Consider the following 25,836-nt stretch of genomic DNA (forward strand, 5'->3'; position numbering starts at 1 on the left):
TATTTTCCCGGAACTCTTTTGTTAGTACAGATCGGTTGGAATAGAACCATAACTGGTTCTCAGTAAATACAGTTCATAAGCTATACCGAGAAAGTGGCTCAATTCATCAGCATTGTATGAAATTTGAATGGCTCAGTGAATGTCGATAATCATCAGAGAAAGAATTTTTTAAAGAAGTTTAATAAATGGACCGACTCAATTGTCTGGCATTAAAGTGCAATAACTAGAAGTATAAATAATTTCAGCTTTATCGAAATTAAATCGTTGACCTGTATTCCGAACCTGATTGGCTAAGTCACAAAATATAACCGATCTCGTCAAAGCTGTACAAACACTGTGGCGATCATGGCGATATCTAAAGCAATTCTCGTTCTTGTTTTTTCGCTCGGGAACGCCGTTTTATCAGCCGGCCTAATCGATCCACCTTGGCGCAGCGAATATCTCGACAAGGCGAATAAATTCAAGTTAGAATGGCGAGTCAAAGACGCGAAAGTGCAGTTTCGGGTTTCGGTGCAAACCAACGGCTGGTTCGGGCTCGGTATTTCTCACGATTCACGGATGCCCAACAGCGACGTCGTAGTTGGATGGATGAACATAACATCCATGTTTCAAACTGTAGGAAAGTTGGTCGTAAGTATTGTAAAAGCATGAAAATGATGTTGTAATTTTGCATATGATATCTATATATTTGATGAAAAATTTTGCGCCGATTTCGGAAGAATCGTGTTAACCCGGTGTAGAATAAATACAACGATACAAATAATACTTTATTGGTTAACTAGTTCATTTGACCAACGAGCTTTCGTTGCTAGTGCATAATAGCTTCATCAGGTACTCATTCGCCTGGTGAAGCCACAATAAACTAGAAGCGAAAGCCCGTGCTTCATATAAACTAGTGAACCTATAAAGTACTATTCGTATCGTTTTAAATATCTACTTGCTTCGTTTATTTCTGCATAACTAAACGAATATGAAACTGATTTCAGGATGCTCATACGGGACCGAGCAATAGCAAACCAGTTGCAGATACAGATTCCAACTGGTTCCTTACCGAGGCCGCTTACACCAATCAGCGACTGAATTTCAGCTTTCATAGATTACTGAAAACTAACGACAGCAAACAAGACATAGAAATCAAACATGTAAGTGATATCTTTATCAATAATAGCAGTTACATCCCCATCGAACTGAGAACCGAGAGGTTACCGTGCGTATCTGACTCAATATGTTGGAACTCCTGCAAAGGCTATGATCGATAGTGGAAAACGTAGACCACAATAAACCGCTAAATACGTATTTTGGCCATCTTCAGCAGTATCGTGTAGTAAGATCACAGTAACTGCTTGTCTGTACAGTCGGATCAGTGGTTCACTGACAGCACTGGGCTGTCACACGGAAGCTTTTTTCGTTCATTGAATCTTTGTATATAGTCAAATGCTTGCTGTGTAATACATTCGAACTTGAATTTGAGCGCTATTTAGACCAGAGGTTCGCCCCTCGAGTGGGGAATGTACATGTTTTGTTCTTCTAAAATACCAGCACGGGCACAGGATATGTCAATGGATGAATGGGGCCAAGGAGATCACAACATCATTCATAATATATATACAAATTCGCGGCTAATGAATCGAAGAAAAGTTTGCAGTTCTGGGCTTAAAAATTAAGCTACTGGTACCTCAAATACCACGCTTATGTCGAATGATGAGGGTTATTTAGACGCGTCGTCGAAAGGGAAATCTATACAGATGCCCAGGTCCAAGAAACGATATAGGCGTGCTAGTTTCAAAAGTGGTTTTGTAGGAATAAAAAGATTTAGCAAAATATCAGGGTAATGCTTTTACACGATTGACCTACATTTCCAAATAGGAATTTCCTTAATCGAAAACAACAAGTCGAATAATCAAATTCGTCGAAGCCATTTTTCATGATATTTCAAACCACGTCAGAGGGGTCGAAAGGGTCTGTCTAGGAATGTTTAATTCTTATTTGAATTGATATTGTTCATATGGCGTGGATATCTGATAACGATGTTTAAAACCAGTTTTCCTGTCGATTCCATTCAGGAAATATTTTATGCTTCTTAAATTATAATATCGTTTCCTTTGAAATCATGTCTTCGTGATATTTCGTAGCAGGAATCTTTTATGAACGACCGTCTTTAACTTGAGCTTATGCGGTTATGATGTCGTCATAAGGACATTGATTTATTACTCATTTACCATACATTTTTTCCAGCCATATTGATCTTCGCGTTCCAGAGTACAGAAAAGTTCACCACTTATATCTTAATGCGTTTATGTTCATCCTTTCGAAACGTGCAGATAGATATGACGGACTTTTCTGCACCTCCAAAACTCGCAGATAAAACTGGCTGGGAAATGAACATGAGGACATATTATAGATAAAGATAGATATTTATTTTTCGTAAACCGTACATACAATATAATTGATAATCGATACTATTATTTTTTTTTTCATAAATACATGATGTAGATTTCAATTTCTCTTTTACTATTTCAGGGAATGACACACGTAATCTGGGCGTATTCAGATAATAGACCTTCGTCATTGCAATCGATTTCATACCATGGAACCACCAGAGGCCACAAGTCCATCGAGATCTTGCCAGCGGTAACATTCATCTACATATCATTGATCTGATTTAAAAAGATGAAATTATTTACTTTGTCTAGTAAGGCCAGTTGCATAGATAGAAATTTATCAATAGTCGGAAGATCAACTTATTTCTGCAGCAAATATAACAACTTAAGACTAGTCTTTATTCTTGATATTTACGACCAAGACTTGAGTCTCAATTGTGAAACTGGGCCCAGTTTTATTCAAGATTTACACAGTGCTGGGTTGTTGGATTCCATTTATTTATAGTTGGATATATTTTCATTTTCTTGTTAACAGAATCCGACGCCTGAACCAACACCAGAGCCGACGCCTGAACCATCAACATCAGAGCCCAGCCCTTCGACACAGTACCCGCGAAAAGTGTACCTCGACAACAAAAAGGAATACCTACTGGAATGGAGATACGACGGAAAAGAAATGAAAGGTGGTACAATAACATTCCGAGTCACTGTCAAAACTACGGGCTACGTGGGCTTCGGGCTGTCCCAAAGCGGTGCCATGAAAGGATCGGATATAGTTATCGGCTGGGTAACCAACGGCAAAGCGCAACTCTACGTAAGAAAGAGCTGTCAAAGATGTTTTCCATCGATCTGAATTTCAAATCCAACGAAAATATATCGTGGCTGATTCAGGCCATACTAAAAATAGCGAAACACGAGCAAGAAACAAATATTTATACAACAATTTTTTCTCGCGCGATCAATTAGTTTAGTTTTCGAACTTATCAATTTTTCGCGTCGGAAAACACAATTTTTGTGGCTAGAAAAGCAATATCTTTGAATATCCCATAACCCACCAGAGAAAACAAAACTTTATGATTACTCGCGCGAAAAAAACAAAAAGAAATGTGAGCACGTAATTTGCCTACCGAATCAACCGCCATAGAAAATGTTTAACTTTTTACAATTTCATTTTTTGCAGGATATGCACGGTATCGGGAACGAAATACCACTACAGGACAAGAAAAACAACTGGAACCTGATAGAGGGTAATGAAGAGAATGGCTATACACAACTAACGTTTTCTCGCAATCTAGATACGTGTGATGAAGGAGAAGATATTAAGATTGAGGTAAAGGCGAAAAATGAATGCAATTGGTGGAGTACTGTAGATGCAAGCTATTGTCAGTTACCGATTTTTCAGTAGCTCAACAGAAGTTGAAGATCGAGGAAGCATCCGGGTAAAGCCAGGGGCGAACTTCGGTCTTCGTATTTAGTCGTTGATTAGCGGTCGGAACTTTTAAAATCGATCGCGCTACGCGGTTCGGTATAATTGCATGTCACGGTGTGTGTCGGCCATCTTGGAACTCGGTCCTGACATTCCGATTCACTTAGTTCGCAAATAGTCGACTAACTCCGATAACTGATGTTCGCCCAGGTGAAGGTTGACCAACCAGTCGACGAGTCGCACATGTACGTTCCCAGTCCTAACATACGCTGTTCAAAGACTCTTGTCACACACTGTCGCTGAGACGATCTCAGTTGCAACGTGACGCAAGTCGACCTACGCGCGCGACTCCTTTTTCGGCAGAGTGACCTTTGAATTTTCTACCCAAGACTTTTTGTTTAGAAAATGATGAAATTGTGAATATATTTCATTACTTTTAATCTAAACCAGGAAAGTGCTCAGAATGCATCTAATTTTTCAAAATGTTCTGGAGGAGCAAACACCCAGTCCCCGCCCCATATGTTAGTGGCCCGAGTAAGTAGTGCGCGCCCCCTTTTCCCAATAGCTAGATCCGTCCCTGATATACGGACCCCTGACCTGTTTTTTCTAGGGCGGTGTATATAAAACAAAGGCGTATCATGCATCTGCAAGTACTTTTCTACCAATAAATCATTCTCCTTTAATATTGTGAATGAACTAATGACCCATCCTAATGAAAGGTGTTTCTTTTTTCATTCAACGTCGCCCGGATGTTCATCAGTCTGGAGCAATAAAAATCATATTCTCATTCAACAACGAAGACCCAATCGATATCGGCAATGCTAGATACCACGGATCTAACCGAGGTGTACGTACTCTGTATTTACTGGATGAACCTGAACCGACCGTCAAGCCAGGACCTGACGTAAAAATCTACGACTTGCGGCCACGTAAGGTACAATATGTAATATAGTTCACTATGAGTTCGATTCTGAATTTATTCATGTTCAAGAAGGCATATTTTGCTACCACAATCAATTGCAAAATAGTAGCTCGTGACATGCTCTATGATTGTAACGAGTTTCAAGGTTATTGGCCCTTAACATATTCACTAGGGGCGTTTGGCACTGAAATATTCTGATTGTTGAACATTTCAAGCCACTTCCCATGTGGGCGTGGTTTCCTTGGGCCCCTAATTCATTCAGTGTGATATTTTATAGATTCAAATTCAACCCACATAAGGAAAGTTGATCTAAATTGTATTTTTCTGTACGTCGTTTTTCTATAGGTAGCCCTTACCTCCGCCAAGACTACTTATTATTGCTCGTTTGTTAAGATGCAGTTACCGGTTGGGCAGATATTCCACGCATTAAAGGTAAAATCAGGTTTTTTTATGAGCGAGGGGTTTATAAAATTAGTAAACATGATAAAATTATGAGTTTTACCGTGGAGCGATGGGGCCAAGAGGCTAGAACGTTCGCCTCTGGGAATCCAGGTCGTGGGTTCGAACCCCGTACAGTACCGCAGTGTCCTCGGACTAGACACTTATCCTCATTGCCTCTCTCCACACAGGAGTAAATGGGTAACTGGCCTGATAGATGACTCCTGTGCGCTTGTTAGCCGCTCACTGTTACTTATCCGCAGGGAGAGATGACTGATACATGTTAGAGTATTAAATGGCCGGGGTAATAATGCCAAAAAAGTTAAGCGCTCTGAGCAGCCTGGATTTATATGTGTCTAATAATAGCGTTCAACGCTATTATTAGACACATATTATCATTATTATTGTCTTTATTATTTACCGAATTTTGGTGCCATGCAAGTTACTTATTGAATACCACATCCGTCTCTGATGTTATCTTATTTTCAATTTTGATTTCCAGTTGCGACACAATGTCGTTAAAGGCAACGAACTTATCGTTCACCACGTGCTTGTCTACAGATGTCCAGCGGGAATGTACAACGATTCCCTATTGAATGTACACGGTGAATGCAGTTCAATGATCGAGCATAAACTTGCCTGCCGCGATATTCTGGCTGCTTTCGCTGTCGGTTCACATGTACGTATAAACGACCAAATAAGACATACTTTTTTACATTTTTGACGCCGTTAAAGCCGTTACAATAATTCTATTCAACGGCTATGCGTTATTCAAGGGGTTCTGTGTTAGTCGATGTGGACTACGTCATCTATGTTGGTGTTACAAAATAAACAAATAAACTATATTTGAATGTAGTTGCTTTTTGTAATTGAATAAAATTCATAAATCTTGCTAAGTTTAAAACCCACACAATTTGAAAGATTAAAATCGAATTTTGATTTTCAATCATTAGAATAGAAATACACGACTCGGACTCTATCAGTCAAGCTATTCTACTTTCATAACTAATTTTCAATTCAATGAATATCCTTGTCTTTTGCATATTGCATTTTTGAGTGAATGTGCAATACCTCATTGATTAGTGGGGCTAGGCGGCTTGCCGGTCCCAATTCAATTCAAATTCGGATTTAAGATAACTTTATTGATCCATAATATATATCGTTATTCGTTATCGATATCCGTTGAATTGCGTATCAATATCTAATAAGGTTACGGGGGAAACTTGAACTTGTCACATTTCTTATTGAAGGAAACGTCCTTTCCCGAAAACGTCGGCATGCCGATTGGTGGCGCTGCAGATTCCATGTACTTCATGTTCGAAACCCATTATGACAACCCGGAGAAAAGAACTGGTAAAATCGAATTTGACCTTTGTCATTGATATAAAGATTATCAAAAATAGTTCTAGAAGTTTGGGTGTTTTGTTTAAATATATTTTTCAAGATATCGTCGATGATTCGAGCATTGAGATTACGTATACAAGTAAACTACGTCAACACGAAGCTGGAACGATATTCATGGGATCAAGCTTCTTGAGTCCTATAGCGATCGTTGTACCGCCTCGTCAGAAGAAATTTCTTGTTCGAGGAGTATGTTCAAATTCGTGTTTAAGTAAGGTAAGTGATGTGTTAGATTGCTTTCACAAGAGAAATACATGATAAATTTTAGCGAAATTCGACTTATTCGAGTTTTTCGTTTGTTTTGGCACGGGTGCCAAAACGGAATTACATTTCGGCGGGGGGCGCAAAAACAAAAGTTATTTTCGATGGGAGCGCCATAAAGGAAAATTCTTTGTTTTGGTGCGCCAATAACGCAATTTCACAGGGAATTCCACGTTCTTTTCGTTTTGGCGCCCTCATCAGGAATTTTACTGAATTTTTAGTGAATATATATATATAGGAATATATTATAGAAGCGCTACAGAAATAAAATCACTATTGAAATTTCTATTTCAAAAGGTTGCACCACTAGGACTAGTCGACTAGTGGTCGGAACTAAGAAATCGAACGCAATTAGTTCGGTCGTAACATATTTCACAGTGTCGGCCATCTTTGAACTAAGTCTAAACTTACAGCTACGGCGCTCAATCCCAGGTGAACTTCGGTTATCGGTCGTTAGTTAGTCGACTATTTGCGAAGTAAGTGAAACCGAACGTCAGTTAGTCGGAACTATGGTCTCGAAACGGTCGAACGCAGGACTTTCGTTTTCTGTCTGTCGTAACCGAAAAGTGGTGTAAGCGGGTTACTGATAAAAGAGGCCTCGACGACTGGATTTTCCGTAGAAACAGCGACAATATCCTCACCGTTGACTGTTCACCATCCAGGATAGCAACCTGAATATCAAATAACAAAGCGAGCATGAACATTATGATCATGAAGTTTATCACATTAACCTTATTCTTACAATGACCAGGCAAAACTGATCTGGTCAGCTGATATCAGGTGTTCCTGAGAGGGCAGCACAATACAACCATGAAACAAGTTATTAGCTGGAATAAAAATACTGGCTACCACATGTCGAAGAACTTTTTCATTCGCACATCTTTTGTTTTATATTTCAGGTTTTAAACAAGTACTCGGACCAGAAAGAGATTCACATTTTTTCCGTATTGGGACACGCCCATTTACTGGGTGCAGGCATACGCACTCGTCATTTCCGTGACGGATATGAGTTGCCATGGATACTCAACGACATGACCTACGACTTCAACTATCAAACATGGCGACCGCTGAAAAAATACTTGACAATTAAATCGGTAATTATCGAGTTTTTTTTAAGCCAATTGGTGAATGAAGAGGTTTTCAGTGAGTGACCACTTTCAGTAAAATGCAGTAATTCAATATAGTTAATGAAGAGATATGTTATATAAATACCAATAACTATTACATTTTTTGCGCGCTAAGGGTTGGTGATGTCATTTCTAGGCAATCAGATATCCCGTTCTATTTCATCAGTTCGGAATTTCCCATGTATGGTTCTTCCGTGAAATTTGCCTCAGCAAGCTGATTTGTGCCGCAGGTTTTAGCGCGGTAAACCTACGCATGTACCTGCGCACCCAGTCTAGTGTGGCAGGGTTTCGTGACGTGGCTGAGTGTAGCGATGCCATCGGGTTCAAAGCCCTGCCGACGGATGATGTAGAAAATTAGATTTTTACTGTTTTTTGGTTTCTTTTATGAGCCATCATCTGAACTCCCCATGGTCTCAACTAATAATTTGATTTCACGATGGAACACGGGTTCTGTGACGGCTGACATGTCAATATCTTTTTCATCATCCACGAAAACGCGTAAAAACATACTTTTAGCGCGCAAAAAAATGTAATAGTTATTTTTGCTCGCTAAAATGTTGTTTTTTTTTACGGTAAGTTCCGTTTTTGCGCGTTTTCGTGAAGGATGAAAATATTACATGTCCGGATTCAGCCATCATCGGGCTCTGATATTCAGCAGAGTATATATACTTCAATAAAAGCGATATATGTATTTTGTTGCACTGTATTTTCAATTGCTTTCTTTCATAATGCGCTCAGACTGACACCGTTGTTACTGACTGCTACTATAATTCGGAAAATAGACAGAACGTTACATTCGTAAGTAATATATCAAATGAAATGAAGTAATAACGATTAGTAATGATGATAATATAAATGGGGTACCGGCACCGGCACCGCTACTGTGGCAATTGAGGATTCCACTTGCGGCAGACTTATTGCGGATTTATTGTTTTGCATGCATGCATGCATATATATATATATATATATATATATATATATATATATATATATATATATATATATATATATATATATATATATATATATATATATATATATATATATATATATATATATATATATATATATATATATATATATATATATATATATATATATATATATATATATATATATATATATATATATATATATATAGCCATCATTCAAAGAATTTCATGTTTTGAATTTTTTATATTCAACTCAAACTCGAGGGTAGGGGTAGAGAAAATAACATATAACTTGTTGTATTTTCAATGGTTACCGTTGTGAATTTCTTCTATTCGATTTCAAAGGCTGGCCAAGGAACCGAGGAAGAAATGTGTTACTCAGTGTTCATGTACTACCCGAAAATACCGATGGCGACTTGCGAAAGTATCGCCGATACAACTACACCCGCCATGCAAAACATCAACTGGGCGATGAAAATGGGCCAGTAAGTGCATTGTCTTCGTTATTTCTAACACGATTTCAGGAGCCGTATTTACACATGAAGACTGGTAGTAATTTAAGGTTAACAAGATTTTTATTTACAGTGCAAGTTTTCACAGCTAGTACGCATTACTAATGATGTCTTTCGGTTGGTTTTGATTATTCACTTTTTATGATATTCATCATTGTGAGTGTAAAAGGTGTTTTCTCAGTGTTTTCCCGAAATCACCCTAGAAACGCCTGTCCACGATGCGATGAGTCCCCAATCTTCTGAAAATCTTATGTCAGTACGTTTCACATCTCCATATCATCGGTATAAGTGGTGCTGTCACCTCGTTTCACGTCTTCATTTTGGCATATCATCATATCTAATGCATCCAAATTTACCACGCAAATTCAAAATTGGAATCTGAACCCACTTAACGATCGAGAGAGATAAGGTATATCAATAAACCGAGAGAAACACGCCGGTGCACTACCTGTAACAAAGCAGAAGATGAATTTCACTTTGTAATGGAGTGTGTGAAATTCAACTCGCTCGTTACGAAATGCTAGCAAGAATGTACAATACCTATGATGATGCCTGTTACTGGAACGAGGAAAAAGTCTTTATAAAATTATTAACGGATCCAAAACTTTTCAATATCACAGGTGAATTTATAACCGAAGGCTTTAATAGTCTATGATTGAATGTATTATTAACGTCATTAAGAGGATCATGTATATACTGACACTGGGTCCGTATATGTCTTGTATGTAGCTGTAATTAGTCATTTGTTTCGTTATTTTATTGTATATTCTATCTGTATACTCTGCACACCCCAATCCGTAATGGATATAACAGTATAATAAAGAGTTTTATTGAATTGAATTGAATTATCATCGGTACAACTGGTACTGTCACCTGAGAAGTCGATGCCAATATGTTTAGAATTACAACATGTTTTGGTGGTGAAAGTAACCGGAAAATTAAACCCGAGGATGTGGAATCATGTTAAAACCCTTTCCCTGGCAATGTTACGTGGGGCGTGACGATGTCATCCGATAGGTATGGGCAGACACTTGACCTACTTACCTAATGTCCACTAGATGAAAAACTAGTAGCCGCAGACCTGGCTGCTCAAACGTTATCAGTATGCTCTAGGGATGTATTACAGTCGTTTAAATGCTCTGCTACTCACAGGAAGTGCTACCAGAAGTAACCACTTCTCTGAAATCATACAAGATATAGAATACAGTTTGATATATATTTGAGTTATATTTATGAGATGATATGCAGATTTTCATTTTCTATTCATTATCTCACAATTTTTAGCGTAAACTGGATGAATTCGACAGAGGTTACCGCGAAAATGAAGAAACTGTACGAATCGAAGGATACATGGGCCGATCAGTCCGCTATAGATGACTTCCAGAAACGACTCCTTGATACCGATTATTACCCATTCTGTCGCGCTGAAGGTTCATTTCTAGTACGTTTCAAATCGATTTCTTAAATTGAACCTCAAATGGTATAGATCAGATTCTTTGAGTCCCCTCTGTCTTCTATGGTATTTTCTATACTAATGGTTGCCCCATGAGCTCCAACTGGAATCAACCAAACTCTCGCATGTGACGATGTCCATACATAAAACAAAATCAAGGGATGTGAAAACGTTGAAGATCTGCTTGTATACAATATATTGTGTGACAACAAATATATGACGCAGCACGTGGAAAAAGCACGTGGCTACAAGATCGAAAATAGATTGCATGTATTGATACATAAATTAAATGTATTTTTTCTTTTTCAGGCCAGTCCGTTTGAAAAGTTCAAATTTGAAATGAAACAGAAATACGAGCCGTTGCGACGAGACACTTGTGGGACGATGGTCTCTCCCGCTACCCGAATTCATGCTACGTTCACTGCTGTTATTATGATGTCCGTCCTAACCTTGATTCCACGTGCCTGAAGATGTTTATACTCCCAGTTACATGAATATCGGTTATCTATCCATATACACCGCTCAAATCTACTAATTTTTGGTAATCACTACAGGCACTTGAATATCGGCTTCGATAATGGATAAATATTTGATAATTCACCAACGATATGTAATTCCTGACTTCGATAATTCGCCATGTTTTATAATGAATTTACCCATGATGCAACGCGCACTCATCGTTTAACTATACTTTACAGAAAGGCTGGAAACGCTCCTATCTCCGTAATGCTTAAATCTACCCGCAATTATCGGGACAGCCGAACACTGCCGGCGATTGCCGACGTACGTTCCAAAGTGTCAATTTTAATTCTGAAATATAAGGAGCGCCATAATTTCAATTGTAGATGATGTTTTGGAAACATTGACACTGTTTTAGCTCTGTTAAAGATTTTAACCGGCAAGAAAATTGATTTTTGAAAATTCGCGATGCCTCTTCGGGATTGCTGTGACGTCATCTGTCCCGATATTTGCGGGTAGGTTTAAGCATTACGGAGATAGGAGCGTTTCCAGCCTTTCTGTAAAGTATACTTAGACGAGGGGTGCGCATTGGATCACGGGTAAAACATTTGCATCATGGATGATTAAGATGGCAACCCGGGTGGTATTTTAATCGCAGATTACGGTAAATTTAATCATTTTTACCGCACCATCCAGGTCACGGTAAATTTAATCATTTTTACCGCACCATCAAGGTCAAAGCCAATATTCAAGTGCGTGTTTAATAATCACTAACAGCTTACAGTTTGTAAATAGTTTGTAAATGTGAAAGTTATTAATTGTATTTATTTATTTATTTATTACTCACCACAGTTTTACGAACCAATCCTATTTGCTCACTCGAACTTCATATTTTCTTGTATTCGTACCTAATATATTTGTGTTTGTTTTGAATGTGTGCCACTTCAGGCCTATAACGTATTTTTTCTATATTAGGTTTTTCTAGTTATGAATATATGCATGTACTGACTTGCATAAATTGTGTATTTATTCATGTTTTAACTTCGTAACGATGTTTACGCAAATAAAGCAAAGTAATCAAACCGAACCTGTCTTTGTCTTCAGAATACACTAAAAATCAATGTTCCTTTAAGTTGCATTCGTTTCAACATCGGCCAGCTCGGTGTGCACACTACACTACTACACATATACAGTCGTCATATCGCTGGTGTCCTCATCTTACATTTCGACGTGTCTTCAAATGACGGCTAGTCCCGTGGAAAAGAATATCTAAAATAGCTGCCGAAATAATTCTTATTATGATATTAAAAAGGCGTATGTTCAATGGAAAGGTTCGATCCCCAATTAACTATCGTATTGTAGATTTTGGAAGCTATGAGTTCGAACACTTTCGATGTAGAATGCAATGTCTCGAAAGCAATCTGCAGGGAATCGGCAATGCTACTACTGTGGCAATCGAGTATCCGCCAGGTGCGCTAACGGCTCATCTTTCGTTCCTCCAAAGGATTATAAAACTAAAATAGTCAAAATAAGATATTTCAAATTACTTTAATTTTTTTTTTCTTAAATAAATGAATGAGATTGATTTCAGGGAACATAAGATACAATACTTTGGGCACTTTCTGTGTGGATTTTATCTAATCAGGAACCTTGATGTATTAAAAAGTCCAACTTTAGATCTGGCTAAATTCATCCATCAAGTTTGGAGAAATAGAAAAACAATTTATCAGTCACCAGTATACGGAAATGTCCCGGAGTTTTTCAATTGAGAGTAATTTTTCGAGGTTTGTTCCGAATAAGTAACTAGGAATAAACTTCAATTAGTGAGGAAACTAATTTATTCTGACTTTCCTTCGGAATAAACAAATTTTCATTTTTATTTTCCCGGAACTCTTTTGTTAGTACAGATCGGTTGGAATAGAACCATAACTGGTTCTCAGTAAATACAGTTCATAAGCTATACCGAGAAAGTGGCTCAATTCATCAGCATTGTATGAAATTTGAATGGCTCAGTGAATGTCGATAATCATCAGAGAAAGGATTTTTTAAAGAAGTTTAATAAATGGACCGACTCAACTGTCTGGCATTAAAGTGCAATAACTAGAAGTATAAATAGTTTCAGCTTTATCGAAATTAAATCGTTGACCTGTATTCCGAACCTGATTGGCTAAGCCACAAAATATAACCGATCTCGTCAAAGCTGTACAAACACTGTGGCGATCATGGCGATATCTAAAGCAATTCTCGTTCTCGTTTTTTCGCTCGGAAACGCCGTTTTATCAGCCGGCCTAATCGATCCACCTTGGCGCAGCGAATATCTCGACAAGGCGAATAAATTCAAATTAGAATGGCGAGTCAAAGACGCGAAAGTGCAGTTTCGGGTTTCGGTGCAAACCAACGGCTGGTTCGGGCTCGGTATTTCTCACGATTCACGGATGCCCAACAGCGACGTCGTAGTTGGATGGATGAACATAACATCCATGTTTCAAACTGTAGGAAAGTTGGTCGTAAGTATTGTGAAAGCATGAAAATGATGTTGTAATTTTGCATATAATATCTATATATTTGATGAAAAATTTTGCGCCGATTTCGGAAGAATCGTGTTAACCCGGTGTAGAATAAATACAACGATACAAATAGTACTTTATTGGTTAACTAGTTTATTTGACCAACGAGCTTTCGTTGCTAGTGCATAATAGCTTCATCAGGTACTCATTCGCCTGGTGAAGCCACAATAAACTAGAAGCGAAAGCTCGTGCTTCATATAAACTTATAGTGAACCTATAAAGTACTATTCGTATCGTTTTAAATATCTACTTGCTTCGTTTATTTCTGCATAACTAAACGAATATGAAACCGATTTCAGGATGCTCATACGGGACCGAGCAATAGCAAACCAGTTGCAGATACAGATTCCAATTGGTTCCTTACCGAAGCCGCTTACACCAATCAGCGACTGAATTTCAGCTTTCATAGATTACTGAAAACTAACGACAGCAAACAAGACATAGAAATCAAACATGTAAGTGATATCTTTATCAATAATAGCAGTTACATCCCCATCGAACTGAGAACCGAGAGGTTACCGTGCGTATCTGACTCAATATGTTGGAACTCCTGCAAAGGCTATGATCGATAGCGGAAAACGTAGACCACAAAATAAACCCCTAAATACGTATTTTGGCCATCTTCAGCAGTATCGTGTAGAAAGATCACAGTAACTACGTCTCTGTAAAGTCGGATCAGTGGTTCACTGACAGCACTGGGCTGTCACACGGAAGCTTTCTTTCGTTCATTGAATCTTTGTTTATAGTCAAATGCTTGCTGTGTGATACATTCGAACTTGAATTTGAGCGCTATTTAGACCAGAGGTTCGCCCCTCGAGTAGGGAATGTACATGTTTTGTTCTTCTACAAATACCAGCACGGGCACAGGATATGTCAATGGATGAATGACCCGAACCAAGGAGATTACAACATCATTCATAATATCTATACAAATTCGCGGCTAATTGATCGAAGAAAAGTTTGCAGTTCTGGGCTTAAAAATAAGATACTGGTACCTCAAATACCACGCTTATGTCGAATGATGAGGGTTATTTAGACGCGTCGTCGAAAGGGAAATCTATACAGATGCCCAGGTCCAAGAAACGATATAGGCCTGCTAGTTTCAAAAGTGGTTTTGTAGGAATAAAAAGATTTAGCAAAATATCAGGGTAATGCTTTTACACGATTGACCTACATTTCCAAATAGGAATTTCCTTTATCGAAAACAACAAGTCGAATAATCAAATTCGTCGAAGCCATTTTTCATGATATTTCAAACCACGTCAGAGGGCTCGAAAGGGTCTGTCTAGGAATGTTTAATTCTTATTTGAATTGATATTGTTCATATGGCGTGGATATCTGATAACGACGTTTAAAACCAGTTTTCCTGTCGATTCCATTCAGGAAATATTTTATGCTTCCTAAAGTATAATATCGTTTCCTTTTGAAATCATGTCTTCGTGATATTTCGTAGCAGGAATCTTTTATGAACGACCGTCTTTAACTTGAGCTTATGCGTTTATGATGTCGTCGTAAGGACATTGATTTATTACTCATTTACCATACATTTTTTCCAGCCATATTGATCTTCGCGTTCCAGAGTACAGAAAAGTTCACCACTTATATCTTAATACGTTTATGTTCATCCTTTCGAAACGTGCAGATAGATATGACGGACTTTTCTGCACCTCCAAAACTCGCAGATAAAACTGGCTGGGAAATGAACATGAGGACATATTATAGATAAAGATAGATATTTATTTTTCGTAAACCGTACATACAACATAATTGATAATCGATACTATTGTTTTATTTTTCATAAATACATGATGTAGATTTCAATTTCTCTTTTACTATTTCAGGGAATGACACACGTAATCTGGGCGTATTCAGATAATAGACCTTCGTCATTGCAATCGATTTCATACCATGGAACCACCAGAGGCCACAAGTCCATCGAGATCTTGCCAGCGGTAACATTCATCTACATATCATTGATCTGATTTAAAAAGATGAAATTATTTACTTTGTCTAGTAAGGCCAGTTGCATAGATAGATATTTATCAATAGTCGGAAGATCAACTTATTTCTGCAGCAAATATAACAACTTAAGACTAGTCTTTATTTTTTATATTTACGACCAAGACTTGAGTCTCAATTGTGAAACTGGGCCCAGTTTTATTCAAGATTTACACAGTGCTGGGTTGTTGGATTCCGTTTATCTATAGTTGGATATATTTTCATTTTCTTGTTAACAGAATCCGACGCCTGAACCAACACCAGAGCCGACGCCTGAACCATCAACATCAGAGCCCAGCCCTTCGACACAATACCCGCGAAAAGTGTACCTCGGCAACAAAAAGGAATACCTACTGGAATGGAGATACGACGGAAAAGAAATGAAAGGTGGTACAATAACATTCCGAGTCACTGTCAAAACTACGGGCTACGTGGGCTTCGGGCTGTCCCAAAACGGTGCCATGAAAGGATCGGATATAGTTATCGGCTGGGTAACCAACGGCAAAGCGCAACTCTACGTAAGAAAGAGCTGTCAAATATGTTTTCCATCGATCTGAATTTCAAGTCCAACGAAAATATATCGTGGCTGATTCAGGCCATACTAAAAATAGCGAAACGCGAGCAAGAAACAAATATTTATACAACAATTTTTTCTCGCGCGATCAATTAGTTTAGTTTTCGAACTTCTAAATTTTTCGCGTCGGAAAACACAATTTTTGTGGCTAGAAAAGCGATATCTTTGAATATTCCATAACCCACCAGAGAAAACAAAACTTTATGATTGCTCGCGCGAAAAAACAAAAAGAAATGTGAGCACGTAATTTGCCTACCGAATCAACCACCATAGAAAATGTTTAACTTTTTACAATTTCATTTTTTGCAGGATATGCACGGTATCGGGAACGAAATACCACTACAGGACAAGAAAAACAACTGGAACCTGATAGAGGGTAATGAAGAGAATGGCTATACACAACTAACGTTTTCTCGCAATCTAGATACGTGTGATGAAGGAGAAGATATTAAGATTGAGGTAAAGGCGAAAAATGAATGCAATTGGTGGAGTACTGTAGATGCAAGCTATTGTCAGTTACCGATTTTTCAGTAGCTCAACAGAAGTTGAAGATCGAGGAAGCATCCGGGTAAAGCCAGGGGCGAACTTCGGTCTTCGTATTTAGTCGTTGATTAGCGGTCGGAACTTTTAAAATCGATCGCGCTACGCGGTTCGGTATAATTGCATGTCACGGTGTGTGTCGGCCATCTTGGAACTCGGTCCTGACATTCCGATTCACTTAGTTCGCAAATAGTCGACTAACTCCGATAACTGATGTTCGCCCAGGTGTAGGTTGACCAACCAGTCGACGAGTCGCACATGTACGTTCCCAGTCCTAACATACGCTGTTCAAAGACTCTTGTCGCACACTGTCGCTGAGAAGATCTCAGTTGCAACCTGACGCAAGTCGACCTACGCGCACGACTCCTTTTTCGGCAGAGTGATCTTGGAATTTTCTACCCAAGACTTTTTGTTTAGAAAATGATGAAATTAGTGAATATATTTCATTACTTTTAATCTAAACCATGAAAGTGCTCAGAATGCATCTAATTTTTCAAAATGTTCTGGAGGAGCAAACACCCAGTCCCCGCCCCATATGTTAGTGGCCCGAGTAAGTAGTGCGCGCCCCCTTTTCCCAATAGCTAGATCCGTCCCTGATATACGGACCCCTGACCTGTTTTTTCTAGGGCGGTGTATATAAAGCAAAGGCGTATCATGCATCTGCAAGTACTTTTCTACCAATAAATCATTCTCCTTTAATATTGTGAATGAACTAATGACCCATCCTAATGAAAGGTGTTTCTTTTTTCATTCAACGTCGCCCGGATGTTCATCAGTCTGGAGCAATAAAAATCATATTCTCATTCAACAACGAAGACCCAATCGATATCGGCAATGCTAGATACCACGGGTCTAACCGAGGTGTACGTACTCTGTATTTACTGGATGAACCTGAACCGACCGTCAAGCCAGGACCTGACGTCAAAATCTACGACTTGCGGCCACGTAAGGTACAATATGTAATATAGTTCACTATGAGTTCGATTCTGAATTTATTCATGTTCAAGAAGGCATATTTTGCTACCACAATTAATTGCAAAATAGTAGCTCGTGACATGCTCTATGATTGTAACGAGTTTCAAGGTTATTGGCCCTTAACATATTCACTAGGGGCGTTTGGCACTGAAATATTCTGATTGTTGAACATTTCAAGCCACTTCCCATGTGGGCGTGGTTTCCTTGGGCCCCTAATTCATTCAGTGTGATATTTTATAGATTCAAATTCAACCCACATAAGGAAAGTTGATCTAAATTGTATTTTTCTGTACGTCGTTTTTCTATAGGTAGCCCTTACCTCCGCCAAGACTACTTATTATTGCTCGTTTGTTAAGATGCAGTTACCGGTTGGGCAGATATTCCACGCATTAAAGGTAATATCAGGTTTTTTTATGAGCGAGGGGTTTATAAAATTAGTAAACATGATAAAATTATGAGTTTTACCGTGGAGCGATGGGGCCAAGAGGCTAGAACGTTCGCCTCTGGGAATCCAGGTCGTGGGTTCGAACCCCGTACAGTACCGCAGTGTCCTCGGACTAGACACTTATCCTCATTGCCTCTCTCCACACAGGAGTAAATGGGTAACTGGCCTGATAGATGACTCCTGTGCGCTTGTTAGCCGCTCACTGTTACTTATCCGCAGGGAGAGATGACTGATACATGTTAGAGTATTAAATGGCCGGGGTAATAATGCCAAAAAAGTTAAGCGCTCTGAGCAGCCTGGATTTATATGTGTCTAATAATAGCGTTCAACGCTATTATTAGACACATATTATCATTATTATTGTCTTTATTATTTACCGAATTTTGGTGCCATGCAAGTTATTTATTGAATACCACATCCGTCTCTGATGTTATCTTATTTTCAATTTTGATTTCCAGTTGCGACACAATGTCGTTAAAGGCAACGAACTTATCGTTCACCACGTGCTTGTCTACAGATGTCCAGCGGGAATGTACAACGATTCCCTATTGAATGTACACGGTGAATGCAGTTCAATGATCGAGCATAGACTTGCCTGCCGCGATATTCTGGCTGCTTTCGCTGTCGGTTCACATGTACGTATAAACGACCAAATAAGACTTACTTTTTACATTTTTGACCCCGTGAACGCCGTTACAATAATTCTATTCAACGGCTATGCGTTATTCAAGGGGTTCTGTGTTAGTCGATGTGGACTACGTCATCTATGTTGGTGTTACAAAATAAACAAATAAACTATATTTGAATGTAGTTGCTTTTTGTAATTGAATAAAATTCATAAATCTTGCTAAGTTTAAAACCCACACAATTTGAAAGATTAAAATCGAATTTTGATTTTCAATCATTAGAATAGAAATACACGACTCGGACTCTATCAGTCAAGCTATTCTACTTTCATAACTAATTTTCAATTCAATGAATATCCTTATCTTTTGCATATTGCATTTTTGAGTGAATGTGCAATACCTCATTGATTAGTGGGGCTAGGCGGCTTGCCGGTCCCAATTCAATTCAAATTCGGATTTAAGATAACTTTATTGATCCATAATATATATCGTTATTCGTTATCGATATCCGTTGAATTGCGTATCAATATCTAATAAGGTTACGGGGGAAACTTGAACTTGTCACATTTCTTATTGAAGGAAACGTCCTTTCCCGAAAACGTCGGCATGCCGATTGGTGGCGCTGCTGATTCCATGTACTTCATGTTCGAAACCCATTATGACAACCCGGAGAAAAGAACTGGTAAAATCGAATTTGACCTTTGTCATTGATATAAAGATTATCAAAAATAGTTCTAGAAGTTTGGGTGTTTTTTTTAAATATATTTTTCAAGATATCGTCGATGATTCGAGCATTGAGATTACGTATACAAGTAAACTACGTCAACACGAAGCTGGAACGATATTCATGGGATCAAGCTTCTTGAGTCCTATAGCGATCGTTGTACCGCCTCGTCAGAAGAAATTTCTTGTTCGAGGAGTATGTTCAAATTCGTGTTTAAGTAAGGTAAGTGATGTGTTAGATTGCTTTCACAAGAGAAATACATGATAAATTTTAGCGAAATTCGACTTATTCGAGTTTTTCGTTTGTTTTGGCACGGGTGCCAAAACGGAATTACATTTCGGCGGGGGGCGCAAAAACAAAAGTTATTTTCGATGGGAGCGCCATAAAGGAAAATTCTTTGTTTTGGTGCGCCAATAACGCAATTTCACAGGGAATTCCACGTTCTTTTCGTTTTGGCGCCCTCATCAGGAATTTTACTGAATTTTTAGTGAATATATATATATAGGAATATATATAGAAGCGCTACAGAAATAAAATCACTATTGAAATTTCTATTTCAAAAGGTTGCACCACTAGGACTAGTCGACTAGTGGTCGGAACTAATAATCGAACGCAATTAGTTCGGTCGTAACATATTTCACAGTGTCGGCCATCTTTGAACTAAGTCTAAACTTACAGCTACGGCGCTCAATCCCAGGTGAACTTCGGTTATCGGTCGTTAGTTAGTCGACTATTTGCGAACTAAGTGAAACCGAACGTCAGTTAGTCGGAACTATGGTCTCGAAACGGTCGAACGCAGGACTTTCGTTTTCTGTCTGTCGTTACCGAAAAGTGGTGTAAGCGGGTTACTGATAAAAGAGGCCTCGACGACTGGATTTTCCGTAGAAACAGCGACAATATCCTCACCGTTGACTGTTCAACATCCAGGATAGCAACCTGAATATCAAATAACAAAGCGAGCATGAACATTATGATCATGAAGTTATTATCACATTAACCTTATTCTTACAATGACCAGGCAAAACTGATCTGGTCAGCTGATATCAGGTGTTCCTGAGAGGGCAGCACAATACAACCATGAAACAAGTTATTAGCTGGAATAAAAATACTGGCTACCACATGTCGAAGAACTTTTTCATTCGCACATCTTTTGTTTTATATTTCAGGTTTTAAACAAGTACTCGGACCAGAAAGAGATTCACATTTTTTCCGTATTAGGACACGCCCATTTACTGGGTGCAGGCATACGCACTCGTCATTTCCGTGACGGATATGAGTTGCCATGGATACTCAACGACATGACCTACGACTTCAACTATCAAACATGGCGACCGCTGAAAAAATACTTGACAATTAAATCGGTAATTATCGAGTTTTTTTAAGCCAATTGGTGAATGAAGAGGTTTTCAGTGAGTGACCACATTCAGTAAAATGCAGTAATTCAATATAGTTAATGAAGAGATATGTTATATAAATACCAATAACTATTACATTTTTTGCGCGCTAAGAGTTGGTGATGTCATTTCTAGGCAATCAGATATCCCGTTCTATTTCATCAGTTCGGAATTTCCCATGTATGGTTCTTCCGTGAAATTTGCCTCAGCAAGCTGATTTGTGCCGCAGGTTTTAGCGCGGTAAACCTACGCATGTACCTGCGCACCCAGTCTAGTGTGGCAGGGTTTCGTGACGTGGCTGAGTGTAGCGATGCCATCGGGTTCAAAGCCCTGCCGACGGATGATGTAGAAAATTAGATTTTTACTGTTTTTTGGTTTCTTTTATGAGCCATCACCTGAACTCCCCAAAAACGCGCAAAATAAATGTAATAGTTATTTTTGCTCGCTAAAATGTTGTTATTTTCACGGTAAGTTTCGTTTTTGCGCGTTTTCGTGGAGGATGAAAATATTACATGTCCAGATTCAGCCATCATCGGGCTCTGACATTCAGCAGAGTATACATACTTCAATAAATGCGATATATGTATTTTGTTGCACTGTATTTTCAATTGCTTTCTTTTATAATGCGATCAGACTGACACCGTTGTTACTGACTGCTACTATAATTCGGAAAATAGACAGAACGTTACATTCGTAAGTATCAAACGAAATGAAGTAATAATGATTAGTAATGATAATATATCAATGGAGTACCGAATAATATCAATGGCAGACGAGGATCGGTCAGGTTCATATCATATCATATCATATCATATTTATTTTCTGAATAATTTACATCAATGTATAAAAGATATATAAGACTTACATTAAAAAAGTACTTTAAGTGATTTATTGTTTTGCATGGATGCATACATATTGCATATATGATTACCGCGCTACAATTTCTTCTACATTTCAATTAAATTTGAATCAACTTTTCTCATTAGTAAATCGATTTCCAATAGAACTGTACCATACACTTACTGGGAACGTCAATCTCATATCTTTGTGATGACTTGTTTGACAAATTGCAATAATTTGGGAACCAATACGCCCAGTTCAAAGTTAATTGAAAATGAACTAACTTTCTCTATGTATAACTGAGTGTATTATTACGCCATCTGGTGTGTGCCGGTATCCCATAAGAATAGTCGATAGTAATGAGACCATTTGGAAAAGTATCAAGGTATATCGGCAACAGTTGCCGCTGTTAAGAGCTAAAATTTCATGTTTTTAAATTTTTTATATTCAAGTCAAACTCGAGGGTGGGGGTAAAGAAAATCACATATAACTTGTTATATTTTCAATGGTTACCGTTGTGAATTTCTTTTTATTCGATTTAAAAGGCTGGCGAAGGAACCGAGGAAGAAATGTGTTATTCAGTGTTCATGTACTACCCGAAAATACCGATGGCGACTTGCGAAAGTACCGCCGATACAACTACACCCGCCATGCAAAACTTCAACTGGGCGATGAAAATGGGCCAGTAAGTGCATTGTCTTCGTTATTTCAGGAGCCGTATTTACACATGAAGACTGGTAGTAATTTTAGGTTAACAAGATGATAGACGTGATCTAAATTTTACGTCGATATCAAGGTCACTGGTTACCTGGGCCACCTTCGGTTGATTTAGAAACCGAATGTCCGTTAGTCGGAACTGTAGTCCGGAAATGGTCGACCACGCAATTGAGCACGGTCGCTACAGTTCGGACCTAGGTTCAAGATGGCCGACACTGTGTAATACGTTACGACTGAACTATAGTGTGTTCGGTTATTAGTTCCGACCACTAGTCGACTAGCTACGAAAACCGAAGTTGGCCCAGCAGAATGTTCAAACTTCGTGTACCAAACATTTTCTTGTAGTTTTATGGGTCTTTGTTCATTAGAAATGCATATAAATTGACTTTGAAATTAAAGTCAATGTATAAACAAAGATTTATTGCCCATGAAGAATTCATCGTCAATAGAAATAGTCCTCGGTTAAAGGGTTTTAAGTCAAACAGAAGTTCCATGCGTAAATTCCGCGTATCTTAAGTACCGTCATCGAAAGTCTCTACTTTTATTTACCAAGCCGAGAAGAAAATTTGATAACTACTTCCCCTTCTTTTTTAAAGGCACCACTTATCTGAAATCAAACAAGATATAGAATACAGTTTGATATATATTTGAGTCAGATTTGAGATGATATGCAGATTTTCATTTTCTATTCATTATCTCACAATTTTTAGCGTAAACTGGATGAATTCGACAGAGGTTACCGCGAAAATGAAGAAACTGTACGAATCGAAGGATACATGGGCCGATCAGTCCGCTATAGATTACTTCCAGAAACGACTCCTTGATACCGATTATTACCCATTCTGTCGCGCTGAAGGTTCATTTCTAGTACGTTTCAAATCGATTTCTTAAATTGAACCTCAAATGGTATAGATCAGATTCTTTGAGTCCCCTCTGTCTTCTATGGTATTTTCTATACTAATGGTTGCCCCATGAGCTCCAACTGGAATCAACCAAACTCTCGCAAGTGACGATGTCCATACATAAAACAAAATCAAGGGATTTGAAAACGTTGAAGATCGAAAATAGATTGATACATGAATCAAATGTATTTTTTCTTTTTCAGGCCAGTCCGTTTGAAAAGTTAAAATTTGAAATGAAACAGAAATACGAGCCGTTGCGACGAGACACTTGTGGGACGATGGTCTCTCCCGCTACCCGAATTCATGCTTCGTTCACTGCTGTTATTCTGATGTCCGTCCTAACCTTGATTCCACGTGCCTGAAGATGTTTATACTCCCAGTTACATGAATATCGGTTATCTATCCATATACACCGCTCAAATCTACTAATTTCTTGTAATTACTAACAGTTGGTAAATAGTTTGTAAGAATTAAAGTTATTAATTGTATTTATTTATTTATTTATTACTCATCACAGTTTTACAAACTAATCCTATTTGCCCACTCTAACTTCATATTTTCTTGTATTCGTACCTATAATATATTGTGTTCGTTTTGAATGTGTGCCACTTCAGGCCTATAACGTATTTTTTCTATATTAGGTTTTTCTAGTTATGAATATATGCATGTACTGACTTGCATAAATTGTGTATTTATTCATGTTTTAACTTCGTAACGATGTTTATGCAAATAAAGCAAAGTAATCAAACCAAACCTGTCTTTGTCTTCAGAATACACTAAAAATCAATGTTCCTTTAAGTTGCATTCGTTTCAACAACGGCCAGCTCGGTGTGCACACGTAGCAAGACATATTGTCCGAATCACGAAACCGAAACTTCTTTTGGCTATTTTAGACAGACTGATGATATCCAATAAATGCTGGGTAAGACAATAGTGGGCAAAAACCTCCCCAGTAAATATTCCCCTTCCATAAGATAATGTAAAAACCCACTATTTAAAAATTAAAAGAAATCTAACATCGAGAATGTTTTTATTAAAACAATTTTAAATATAAGAACATGACGTTTCGATCTCACACTAGAGATCATCGTCAGGTGTCATCGTCTATAAACGTCGCGTTCTTATATTTTAAATTGTTTCAATAAATAAATTCTCGATTTTAGATTTCTTTTAATCTTTAGATAGTGGGTTTTTATCTTATCATCTGTTCACCACGTTTGAGTGCGGTTATCGTACTCTTCCATAAATATCCCCTACGCGAAATCCCCCTGGTAAACGTGCCGCAAGTTGCTTTTCACAACGAAATATACGAATATCCTTAAGTTGATTGTGAACAACTAAGATTTCACATTTTCTATAAATGCTATCTATGCCTATTGACTCTGGATGACTATTCTTTCAATTAAATGTACAATATGACCGCCGAATGCAGTATGGAATAATTACTCCAGTGACAATATTTTGATTCTATCCGAGTTGAGTGATCTATTGCTCAGTCTGCAGAAGTCACTCGTGGTATCACTCGTGGTCACTTTTGTTCAAGTCGAATTCTTCTTGATCTATCAATTGGCGATTTATAAAGAACATGTCAAAGCAAAATATTTCTCCAATTCATGCATTTAAAATTTTTAGTGGGTTTCCGTCTTTTGTCAGAATGAAAATACGACAAAGGATAAATGAAATTTAGAATAGATGAACTTTAAATTTGTAAAAATTTTCATATTCAAACTGTGATATATTTGAATTGTGCGGTAAGTTATGTCGATATATATTACACAATGCGAGCCATACATTTTTAGAATAGATGAATTTAGTTCGTGTCAAATTTAAGACGTATTATATTTTGACTGTGCAATGAACTCTGTGCGATGTTTTTTTTTCTTGTGATATATTTCAGCTGCGAAACTTTTACTTGGAGATTTCTATACTTGCTTTGTAGAATTGTCGATTTTTACTAAGGGGATTATCATCTTGGTGATGTTTACCGCTAACCGGTTAACCTTTACGTCGAAATCAACCTCAGAATCATGGGTATATGGGTTGCATATGGGTAAACATTTGACTTTAAAGTTGAATAAATGGAAATGTCATATATCTAGATATCTCTTGCACTGATTATAAACAAGCCAATGAAATTCTGAAATGTTAAACTCATCATTTTCGACACTTGAGGTTTATATTTTGATTGCAATATGTATTTTGATTCGATGAAACCCACATCT

General features: G+C 38.0%; 1 protein-coding gene across 1 annotated transcript; it reads left to right on the forward strand.

Annotated features, from left to right (window-relative positions):
* The first annotated feature begins 302 nt into the window (after positions 1 to 302).
* Positions 303 to 24,358, forward strand: LOC141902208 (uncharacterized). Its single transcript, XM_074789850.1, has 31 exons — positions 303 to 630; positions 987 to 1,142; positions 2,521 to 2,631; positions 2,917 to 3,195; positions 3,562 to 3,711; positions 4,568 to 4,741; positions 5,075 to 5,161; positions 5,670 to 5,846; positions 6,418 to 6,520; positions 6,612 to 6,784; positions 7,729 to 7,923; positions 8,695 to 8,754; positions 9,234 to 9,373; positions 10,685 to 10,841; positions 11,163 to 11,315; positions 12,675 to 12,771; positions 13,485 to 13,819; positions 14,179 to 14,334; positions 15,721 to 15,831; positions 16,117 to 16,395; positions 16,761 to 16,910; positions 17,768 to 17,941; positions 18,275 to 18,361; positions 18,870 to 19,046; positions 19,617 to 19,719; positions 19,811 to 19,983; positions 20,928 to 21,122; positions 21,789 to 21,848; positions 22,541 to 22,680; positions 23,423 to 23,579; positions 23,818 to 24,358. Exons 1-31 carry the CDS (start codon positions 346 to 348, stop codon positions 23,974 to 23,976), a joined length of 4,953 nt encoding a protein of 1,650 aa, XP_074645951.1. The 5' UTR covers positions 303 to 345; the 3' UTR covers positions 23,977 to 24,358.
* The last annotated feature ends 1,478 nt before the right edge of the window (positions 24,359 to 25,836 follow it).

The sequence above is a fragment of the Tubulanus polymorphus genome, chromosome 3 (genome assembly GCF_964204645.1).
Source record: "Tubulanus polymorphus chromosome 3, tnTubPoly1.2, whole genome shotgun sequence".
Classification (NCBI taxonomy): domain Eukaryota; kingdom Metazoa; phylum Nemertea; class Palaeonemertea; order Tubulaniformes; family Tubulanidae; genus Tubulanus; species Tubulanus polymorphus.

Excerpts from the sequence above, each read along its gene's own strand:
- LOC141902208 (XM_074789850.1), top strand. The coding sequence starts at position 346 with ATGGCGATATCTAAAGCAATTCTCGTTCTTGTTTTTTCGCTCGGGAAC. Across the intron at positions 3,712-4,567 it reads GAGAAGATATTAAGATTGAG|TCTGGAGCAATAAAAATCAT; the intron begins GTAAAGGCGAAA and ends GATGTTCATCAG. Across the intron at positions 7,924-8,694 it reads AATACTTGACAATTAAATCG|ACTGACACCGTTGTTACTGA; the intron begins GTAATTATCGAG and ends TAATGCGCTCAG.